The 11711-nt window shown below is 46.7% G+C and overlaps 1 protein-coding gene across 1 annotated transcript in view; it reads right to left on the reverse strand.

Moving 5' to 3' along the window:
- The window catches only part of FAM120A (family with sequence similarity 120 member A), a 77126-nt gene extending 66334 nt beyond the window's left edge, over positions 1-10792 (reverse strand). The window contains exon 1 of the mRNA XM_075833864.1: positions 10136-10792. Within this exon, the coding sequence (XP_075689979.1) occupies positions 10136-10609 (474 nt within the window). The 5' untranslated portion in view covers positions 10610-10792. The remainder of the gene's footprint in view (positions 1-10135) is intronic.
- Positions 10793-11711: the final 919 nt, after the last annotated feature.

The raw sequence follows: 11711 nt of genomic DNA on the forward strand, positions 1-11711 counted from the left end.
AGCTGTAACCGCTAACATCCACCTGTAACGGCAGGAACCCGAGCTAACTCCGATCCCTGCCATTAACACCTCAGATCGGATGCTATCGCTGCATCTTTGTGGTTGTTAGCAGATCGCCAGCTGTGCCCTGCAATCGCACGACTGCTGCCTGCTGTTATGACAACAGGAGACCTAACAATGGCCTCCTGTCTGCCATTACGGAAACCGATTAGGCCCCGCCCAGAGGCGAAGCCTAGTCGGCTTGCTGTCAGTGAATGACTGACAGATCTAATACATTGCACTTCATAGGTAGTGCAATGTATTAGAAAAAAAATCTGACAGTTGGACCTTCAAGTCCCCTAGTGGGACTAAAGTAAAGTGTAAAAAAAAAAAAAAAAGTTGTAAAAAATGTAATAACATTTTCAAGTAATAAAATAAAACACAATCACCCTTTTTCCCTTATCAAGTCCTTTATTATTGAAAAAAATAATTAAACCATACATATTTGCTTTCACCGTGAATGGCGTAAAAAAAAAAGTCACTTTGCCCTACAAAAATTGAAATAAAAAGTGATAAAAAGTTGCACGTATCCAAAAATGGTGCCTATAAAAACTATGGCTCGTCCCGCAGAAAACAAGCCCTCATACAGCTCCGTCGACTAAAAAAATTATGGTTCTCACAACTTGGCGACAGCAAAAATGCATTCTTTTTACAAAAGTTATTTTATTGTGCAAAAAGTTGTAAAACATAAAAAAGAGCTATAAATTTGGTATCGCCGGAATCGTACTGACCCGCAGAATAAAGGTAACATGTAATTTATAACGCATGGTGAACGCTGTATAAAAAAAAACCCTAAAAAAAACTATGCCAGAATTGCTGTTTTCTGGTCACCTTGCCTCTCAAAAAATAGGATAAAAAGTGACCAAAAAGTCGATGTACCCCAAAATGGTACCAATAAAAACTACAGCTCGTCCCGCAAAAAAACAGCCCTCATACCACTGCGTCTATGAAGAAATAAAATTAGTTAAGGCTCCAATAAGTCATGAAATAAAAATATGCAGTTGTGTAGATCAGAGGAGAACATTTCGTCTGTTTCAAGAGGCGATTTATCGGGGCCCTAAAATTAGGGAACAAGGAAGGGGGGGGCCCAAACATATCTGCTGGAAGCGACGGTGTCTGTATTATACCAGGACAACACTTCCCAGCAAAATTCCCCAAACTGCAAAGGTGCGGAGTGTGGACCAAAAGGGGGATAAGAAAGGACCATTTATTAGTGCGACACTGGCCTGTGCATGGAGGATTCTTCACAGCGTAACACACATCTATGGATTATTTTATTGTTTTACGCCATTATTATACCACCTGACTATGCCCCCCACATTATAAACTGAAATACCAGTTAGGCCTGATTCACACCAACGTGTTAAACGTCCCTGGGACGGCTGTTGAAACCGTGGCCGTCCCACGGACCTATGTTATTCAATGTGGCCGTTCACACAGCCGTTGTTTCAACGGACCGTGTGAAGGGTCCGTGGGAAAATAGGACATGTCCTATCCTTTCACCACGCATCCCTCCATAGACTCTCAACTATGCGGGATGCGTGACATCACATCCTGCAGCGCTGAGCGCGAATGCACCTCGGACGTGAAAAACTGCAGTTTTTCACATCCGAGATGCGCAGCGTTCGTGCGAATCAGGCCTAATACTCAAACAAGACTACTACCAAGCAAAATCCACGCTTCAAAAGCCAAATGGAACTCCCACCCATCTGAACCCTACAGTGTGCCGAAATAGCAGTTTACTTCCACATATATGGCATCACCATACCCGGGAGAACCCTGTTAATGTTTGGGGTGTGTCTCTCCAGTGGCACAAGCTGGGCACGACATTTGACACTGAAATGCCATATCTAGGAAAAAAAAAAAAAAATTCACTTTGCACTGTCCACAGCGCAATCATTTATGGAAAAAATCTGTGGGGTGAAAATGCTCACTACACCCCTTAATAAATGCCTTGAGGGGTGTATTTTCTAAAACGGGGTCACTTGTCAGGGGTTTCTTTTATTATTTCACATCAGAGCTCTGCAATTGTGAACCAATACTTTATATGTTGCCAAATTAGGCCTCAATTTTGCATGGTACTCTTTCACTCCTGAGCCCTGTCGAATGTCCAGGCAAAAGATTAGGGCCCCATGTAGGGTAATTCTAAAACCAGGAAACACTGCATAATTAGAGAGCGGTCTTGTTATGGTGGCACAAGCTGGGCACCACATATTGGCATATCTATTGAAAAATCCCATATTCACTCTGAAATATCGAGGGCACACTAATTTATGCAAAACACCTGCGGGGTTAACGTGCGCACTACACCCCTAGGTGAATACTTTGAGGGGTGTAGTTTCCAAAATGGGGTCACTTTTGGGGGTTTCCACTGTTTTGGTCCCACAGGGGTTTTGCAAATGCTACATAGCGACCAGAAACCAATCCAGCAAAATCTGTACTCCGGAAGCCAAATGGCGCTCCTTCCCTGCTGAGCCCTGCCGTGTGCCCAAAAATTAGTTTATGACCACATATGGTGTATTGCCGTACTCCAGAGAAGTTGCTTTACAAATGTTGGGGTTCTTTTTTTCCTTTATTTGTTGAGGGGGTTAATTACTATTAATCTGAGGCACATGGAGGTTAAATTCATCACACCTTGTGCCTTCCATTAATAAGTGAAACAAGTTGTTTTTTTCCTACAGCGTACACTTCATAAATGACGCAAAAAAAATCGTTGTGCAGGTTATTACGGCCGCGCCAATACCGAATATGTGTATGTTTTATGTAGAGACTTATTTTAATGTTTATTGTAAAAAAAAGGTGTATGTGTATTTTTTTTAAATTTAATATTACTTTATGTTTTTACTTTATTTTTTAAACTTTAATGTACTGGCATATATCTATATACTGATAGTACACAGGAAGTTGTCAGGACATACCTAAGTGTGTCCTAACAACAGAAAACATGGTAGGACAGCCCTGGGGTCCTTCAATGGACCCTGGGCTGTCTGCCCATATATGGTATGGCCCTCAATCGCGTCACAGGAATTCCCTGTGATGCGATCCAAGGGCCATCCCCCTCTCTCATGAATGCTGCAGTCAGCTTTGATCGAAGCATTCAGGGGAATAATGACGGAGATGAGAGGTTTCTCTGATCTCTGCCGTTCTAAACGGGGCTGCGGCTGTGTAATACAGCCATTGCCCCGCACCTGACCCTAAGTGCGCGCGCGGTCAGCGCTGCACTAATGAGCGGCGGTTCAGGCACTGAAGACAGAACATGGGGGTGTTTTGCAGTGCGCCCGCCATATTCTGTTTTCAGTGCCGCCACTCATTAGTGCAGCTCCAGCCGCATCACATCATCCTGACGGCACGCACTTGTTACCAGTACTCAGGAGCACGGCAATGACTGTGTTACACAGCCGCAGCCCCGCTCTCATACATTCATGTATTACTATACTTATCTGTGCGGCCGCACAGCTTAGTATCAAAATACATGAAACAACGGTATCGAACTGTTTGAGGATGCACAGTATCGAAGTTCCGATGCATCTTGCATGCCCATACCCAAGTATTCCCTAACAACAGGCAATATGGTCAGACAGCCCTGGGGTCCTTGAACGGGAGGTCGGGCTGCACTCAGAGCAGAGGGACACGGCGCTATGCCAACACCCGGAGTTAAGTATGAACTTTTTTTTTTTTTCCTACCAATGTTTTCGCACTGGAGATTCCACCCTGAAAATATGCACCACAATTTGGTCGTTTTTCAGGCAGAAATCCCTGCTGGTTCCAGGACGGATACGCGGTTTACTTTCACACAGCATATCTGCCCTGTGTGTCCTTACCCTAAGGCCTAATTCAGACAAACGTGTCCGTTTCGCATCCGCAAAAAACTGACACGTTTGTCACGCGTTGCAGTTCCATGTGTGTTCCGTGTGGCATCAGTTGTTGATGTTTTTATGTGCACGTTGATTTATTTAAAAAAAAAAATTCTCTTCAATTCTTAACTTGTGCGTGAATCACGGACAGTACACAGATGTGCGTCCGTGTGCGGTCAGTGATTTTCACACACCCATTGACTTCAATGGGTGCGTGAAGTGCAAAACACACAAGAATAGGACATGCAGTGAGTTTCATGCAACGGAAATACGCTACGTGAAAAACACTGCACGTCTGAATAGCCCCATTGAGTTGCATAAGTCCGTGTGACGGCCGTTGTTTTAACAACCGTCACACGGATGTATTCAACGGCCTAAGACCTCGAGCACACTTCCGACACCGTTTTCACTGCCGTTTTTGACGGATCAGTGTGCCCGTTTTAGCGGCCATGTGCACTCCGTGTTTCCGTTTCCGAGCATGGTACTGTCCAAGGTGCTGAAATAGTTAATGGGCTGCACTGATCGGCGGTAACTCTTTCAGCACCCTGGACAGTACCATGCTTGGCGCTCGGAAAATACAATTTTAATGAAATAAAAAAAAAAAAAAGTAAGTTCATACTTAAAGAGGCTCTGTCACCAGATTTTGTAACCCCTATCTGCTATTGCAGCAGATCGGCGCTGCAATGTAGATAAGAGTAACGTTTTTATTTTTAAAAAACGAGCATTTTTGGCCAAGTTATGGCCATTTTTGTAGTTATGCAAATTAGGCTTGCAAAAGTACAACTGGGCGTGTTGAAAAGTAAAAGTACAACTGGGCGTGTATTATGTGCGTACATCGGGGCGTGTTTACTACTTTTACTAGCTGGGCGTTCTGATGAGAAGTATCATCCACTTCTCTTCAGAACGCCCAGCTTCTGGCAGTGCAGACACACAGCGTGTTCTCGAGAGATCACGCTATGACGTCACTCACTTCCTGCCCCAGGTCCTGCATCGTGTCGGCACCAGAGGCTACAGTTGATTCTGCAGCATCAGCGTTTGCAGGTAAGTAGCTACATCGATTTACCTGCAAACGCCGATGCTGCTGCAGAATCATCTGTAGCCTCTGGTGCCGGTGTCCTCGCTCGTCTGACACGATGCAGGACCTGTGAGTGACGACACAGCGTGATCTCTCGAGAACACGGCTGTGTCTGCACTGCCAGAAGCTGGGCGTTCTGAAGAGAAGTGGATGATACTTCTCATCAGAACGCCCAGCTAGTAAAAGTAGTAAAAACGCCCCGATGTACGCACATAATACATGCCCAGTTGTACTTTTACTTTTCAACACGCCCAGTTGTACTTTTGCAAGCCTCATTTGCATAAATACAAAAATGGTCATAACTTGGCCAAAAATGCTCGTTTTTTAAAAATAAAAACGTTACTGTAATCTACATTGCAGCGCCGATCTGCTGCAATAGCAGATAGGGGTTGCAAAATCTGGTGACAGAGCCTCTTTAACCAGAACTCCCTGAATTTTCCTCCTGTCCGGCCTCCAGCGATGACGTTTCATCCATGTCACCGCTGCAGCCAATCACAGTGGCGGTCACGCACGTCAGGATGACGTCAGAAGGCCGGCCTCCAGGGATGACGCTTCATCCCACGTGACCGCCTCTGCAGCCAATCACAGGCTGCCGCGTCATACAGGAAGGCTGGACTGGAGGTAGAAGAGGGACTCGTCACCAAGACAATGAACGGGTAAGTATGAACTGCTTTCTCTTTTATTTTTAATCAGCAGCCTCTTTTCTCTATCAGTAATTGATAGAGACAATTGGCTGCCGATTAGTGTAATATTTCTGTAATGTATTTCTGTCCGCCCGGCCGTTGCTAGGCAACGGCTCCATCACACACGGACGGCACACTGAGGCCTTCCGTGTGCCTTCAGTTTTTTTGACGGCCCCATTGACTTGCATGGGCCTCACGGTGACGGAATCTTGGACCAAAGTAGGACATGCTCTACTTTGGATCGGAACGGAGCAACGGGACCGTCAAAAAAAACAAACTGAAGTGTGCATGGCCCCATTGAAATGAATGGGTCAGTGTGCTAGCCGTCAGAAAAACGGCTAGCACCCTGGAGGAAAAAACTGAAGTGGGCATGAGGCATAAAAGTTATAAATTTAGATATAAATTTATTAGCCATAAATTTATTAGCACCTTCCACATAGAAGTTTATTCTTATTCAAAGTAAGGAAGGATTTTTTTTGGCCCTTATGGAGACAAGTTCTCATGTACCAAACAAGGTTTTTTTCGGATCCTTTTTTTCCCTGGATCCTCTGGATCAGCACAGCACGAATAAAAAAAGAAGTCTAAAGCCTGAGCTACATTACGCCTGGTACCCTGCTATGCCAGGTGAAGACTTCCCCACAATTTGAGCATTTGCTTTTGGTTGCTCCGCCTCGAAGGTCCGGTGACTGCAACCTCGTCACTAAGCCACAGATTGCGCAGCTTAAAGAGGCTCTGTCACCAGATTTTGCAACCCCTATCTGCTATTGCAGCAGATCGGCGCTGCAATGTAGATTACAGTAACGTTTTTATTTTTAAAAAAACGAGCATTTTTGGCCAAGTTATGACCATTTTTGTATTTATGTAAATGAGGCTTGCAAAAGTCCAAGTGGGTGTGTTTAAAGTAAAAGTCCAACTGGGCGTGTATTATGTGCGTACATCGGGGCGTTTTTACTACTTTTACTAGCTGGGCGTTGTGTATAGAAGTATCATCCACTTCTCTTCAGAACGCCCAGCTTCTGGCAGTGCAGACACACAACGTGTTCTCGAGAGATCACGCTGTGACGTCACTCACAGGTCCTGCATCGTGTCGGACGAGCGAGGACACATCGGCACCAGAGGTCGATGTAGCTACTTACCTGCAAACGCTGATGCTGCTGCAGAATCATCTGTAGCCTCTGGTGCCGATGTGGCCGACACGATGCAGGACCTGTGAGTGACGTCACAGTGCTGCACTGCCAGAAGCTGGGCGTTCTGAAGAGAAGTGGATGATACTTCTCATCAGAGCGCCCAGCTAGTAAAAACGCCCCGATGTACGCACATAATACACGCCCACTTGGACTTTTACTTTTAAACACACCCACTTGGACTTTTGCAAGCCTCATTTGCATAAATACAAAAATGGTCATAACTTGGCCAAAAATGCTCGTTTTTTTAAAGCTAAAAACGTTACTGTAATCTACATTGCAGCGCCGATCCGCTGCAATAGCAGATAGGGGTTGCAAAATCTGGTGACAGAGCCTCTTTAATGTGGCCGTGGAAAGTCTCGAATGAACAGACAGGATATTAGTAATCCTGCCTGCAGTGTGAAGCTGACAGCAAGCTGCTAAGAATTACAGGTCACATATTGATGTCTACTGGGGTACCACGGTTGAGGCCACACTGGACCACTAATTGCATTCCAGTGATCACAAACTTGCATGACTTTGTATGTTGCTCCTGCTCTGCAGCGCCAGCTCTTCACCTTTTGTTCTTCTCTCCCTTATTACGATAGCACAAGAGTGGAAACGTCCATTGACATATCTGTCTCTATCAATACATTTCTACAGCCACAGCCAGCACACAACTTCGGATGCTGCACATTATTGTATGTCCAATGTCATCATGGAGCCCAGGCCTTAACTAAAGGGGCTTTCCCAAAAATATCAATTGGCCATAAATTATTAAATGGAGGGAGTCCGACCATTGTGACCAGCCAATCCTAAAACGGGTGGAGATCAAAGTCTTATTTATAGTCCATGGGTAAAATGAAAAAAAAAAAAAAAAAAAAAAGTGCTGCTTGTGTATCGGTTTTTAGGATATGAGGGGGTCTCAGACCTCACCAATCCGACTATTAGAATTTATCCAATCGAGACGCAATAAATGTTGATGGGAAAATCGCTTTAATTGTAACGCAAGACCGGGTTCCGACGGGTCTGATAAGCTGCGTGAAAACTGCGCAGAACATCCGACCTGGAACCCACAGCACCTTCTGTCCGAAAAACTGCACCATTGTGGTGCGGTTTTTTGAACAGTATTTAATATGCGGAATGCAGCGCTGGGAGAAAAAAAAAAACAGCCAAACTTACCCCCTCCCTCTTTTCTGCATGTAATCCGGCCTCCTAAGAGGACGTTACAGGCCATGTGACTCTGCAGCTGTCATATGGCATGAAATGTCAACCCAGGAGGCCTGACTGCAGGAAGAAGCAGGGAGTTCTGGGTAAGTAAGATTTTATTTATTTTTTCCGCATCGCTTATCTGTCTGTTGCAGGTCTTGCATCTCCATTGAATTAAATGGGGAAAACCCGCCACATAAAATCAACGAAAACCGGGCATACATTGACCTGCTACGGATTTAAATTCCGCATCGCAGGTCAATTTATTAATGTTTACGCTGCAGTTTTTTTTTCCGCAGTGCGGGCATGAGGTTTTCTAAATCATCCACTTTGCTGCTACTGTAAACGCTGCGGAATTTCCGCACAGAATTCCATTGCGGAAATTCCGCAGCGTTTACACTACGTGAGAACCCGTTATCTGGCCAAAAAACTGCAGGTGACATCAGTAAAATTGCCGACGCCTCACAGATTCTGAAGTTTTTTTTTATTTTTCCTTCAAGCCGTTTCTGAGATTTCGGTACCATTAGTTTTGAGGCTTTTGACTGTCAAGAGGTGCGGTTAACAGGATATTCAAATCATAAGTTATCACTGATTCAGAGGATAGGTGATCATTTTTATGATCGCTGGGTCACCCACCCATCATAGGAACGGGAGTCCCAAAAGTGAATAGACCGTGAATGTAGCACAGCGGCCGCAGGCGTCACCGCTACTCCATTCAAGCTCACCGTGGTAAGTAGAAGGAGGATCTAGGGGTGCAGGACCTCAGTTCTCACGATCGTTGGGGATCCCACCTGATAGGTGATCATTTATGATTTTGGGAATACCCCTTTAACGCCACTCACTTGCCATGGGGGAGTGAACCGTAGAGCTCTGCTGCCATTTTTTACAGCGGGCAGCAGCCGAGCAACTCACGTACTCCTACGATCATAAGCACGGGAGGCAGGGGGTACACGAGCCGCTCTGATGCTGTACGCGCTTTAATAACAATACAGCATTATATACAGGTGATCACACACATCAGACAGCTGTAAGCTCGTCCTCTCCTCTAACCCTATAAACATGTAAGATCAGCTCGTGCGTGATTATCTCAATAAGGAGACGGGAATAAGCCACTGCCAGACACTTCCGCCAACTTCTTAGATCTCATAGATAAATAGTGAATAGGGCATATTGAAATCTGACATGGCCGATCCCCCCCCCCATCTGCCATGGAAGGGGGGCTGTCGTCACTCCACCATACACATGAGCTTGTCTAATCTGATCTAGTATATACATTGTACAGCACAGAGGACCAGGTCTGACTATCATGCGAGCCATACACAGGTATTATGGAGCAGGTGGTAGCGATGGGGGAACTACGATCACATACTACATCGCCCAGTCTAAATAAAAGCAGTCGGCTCCATCCATTGTGAGGATATTTGCGGACTCTTCGGGATCACCGGCTCCGTTTATAATATATTGATCCTCGTGTGCTTATTTTGGTATTGTAAGGGATTGATTCTAATGGACACTTTTGGATCCAGAATATTTTTCTTCCCTTACAAGAAGCCACACTGGCATATCCCTGGCAGCGGTTCTCTGCCTCCCTGGTTTACCACTCTTACGCCATGTAAATAACCCTGCTGTCACTATTGAATGGCACCCTGTCGGCAGCCATGACAAGCAACTACAACTTGAGAACAATATTCTGGCTTTGGCACTGGTGGGTGATCTGACTACAGCTGCTGGGGGCATGGTGCCGCTTATCATTGGCATGGATATGACATAGCAGCCGATGTCTAGGCCGGGGCTACACAGAGACTTCTACCATGCAATTACCAGTTTGCATGGTTCCTCTTCAAACAGAAATCATTGAAAGGTGGCACTACTGTATCTTGGTAGTGCCATTTGTCCAATGACTTATGGGTATACTGAGGGCGACCCCCATCTGACAGTGGCACAATGTGCTGCCAGTCTGAAGTTCCTATGTAGCCTGGGCCTTGATATGTAGTCAGCTGTGGGGCACAGGGTTTCCTTGGCATCACTACAGGCTCACACACAGGCCGCCATGTTTAGTTGCAGCTTGAACAGTGATAGAGGACGGAGCAGAGGGCCGGGCACCTGTCTCACCTTGATGTGGAAGCGGATAAGCGCCAGGCGGATGCAATGGGCCATACACACGGGGGGCAGGAACCAGACTTTGGGGGGCGGGGTGCCCTTGTTCTGGACGTGGCTGATGATCTGCTGCCCGGTCTGCCTCTCGTTGCTCTGCCTCTTCACCCACTCATGAAGCCGGGCCTTGTCCAGGGCGCCGTTGAAGAAGACGAAGAGCTCGATGTTGCCGGCGTAGCAGGCCTTGGCCAGGGCCGCCAGGTAGCCCAGCATGTGGTTCCATTGGCCTCCGCTCACCCAGTCCGTGTAGAAGCCGCCGTACAGACGGTGCAGGCAGTTCTCGGCGTCGATGAGCAGGCGGAGAGGGGTCTGGGGGGGTCTTTGTCGGCCTCCCCCAACTAAGCTACCCCGTGCTAGTTTCTGCAGCTCCACCGGGACTACCGCGCCCGGGCAGCGCTTCTCGATGTAATCTTGGAAGCCGTGGACCCCCATGATGCCGCCCGCTGCTTCTTGTTGTGGTGTGATGGGCGGGTGTGTCGGGCGTATTGTCGGGTGTCTAGTTGCGGAGGAGGAAGAGCGGGGGGGTGTTAGATGGTTTGGGGGGGCTCTGCATGGCCACGGCCGCCATGTGCTGTCTCACAGAGCCATGTCCGGGGATGTGTGCGGGAGAGGAGGGGGCACAGGAAACCGGAACGGGAGGAGCCCCGCTCCTACCCTGCCGGCCCGGGATACCGGCCAATATGTCACCCGTCTAATACAGTCACTGCCGACCCCAATATTACACCCAACTATATACACCCGCTGATTACCCCAGCACTGCCGTCCTGTAATACTATATAATACGCCCGCTGATAACCCCAGCACTGCTGTCCTGTAATACTATATAATACACCCGCTGATTACCCCAGCACTGCTGTCCTGTAATACTATATAATACACCCGCTGATTACCCCAGCACTGCTGTCCTGTAATACTATATCATACGAACGCTGATAACCCCAGCACTGCTGTCCTGTAATACTATATAATACACCCGCTGATAACCCCAGCACTGCCGTCCTGTAATACTATATAATACACCCGCTGATAACCCCAGCACTGCCGTCCTGTAATACTATATAATACACCCGCTGATTACCCCAGCACTGCTGTCCTGTAATACTATATAATACACCCGCTGATAACCCCAGCACTGACGTCCTGTAATACTATATAATACACCCGCTGATAACCCCAGCACTGCCGTCCTGTAATACTATATAATACACCCGCTGATTACCCCAGCACTGCTGTCCTGTAATACTATATAATACACCCGCTGATAACCCCAGCACTGCCGTCCTGTAATACTATATAATACACCCGCTGATAACCCCAGCACTGCTGTCCTGTAATACTATATAATACACCCCCTGATAACCCCAGCACTGCTGTCCTGTAATACTATATAATACACCCGCTGATAACCCCAGCACTGACGTCCTGTAATACTATATAATACACCCGCTGATAACCCCAGCACTGCAGTCCTGTAATACTATATAATACACCCGCTGATAACCCCAGCACTGCCGTCCTGTAATACTATATAATA

The sequence above is a fragment of the Rhinoderma darwinii genome, chromosome 7 (assembly GCF_050947455.1).
Source record: "Rhinoderma darwinii isolate aRhiDar2 chromosome 7, aRhiDar2.hap1, whole genome shotgun sequence".
Lineage (NCBI taxonomy): Eukaryota > Metazoa > Chordata > Amphibia > Anura > Rhinodermatidae > Rhinoderma > Rhinoderma darwinii.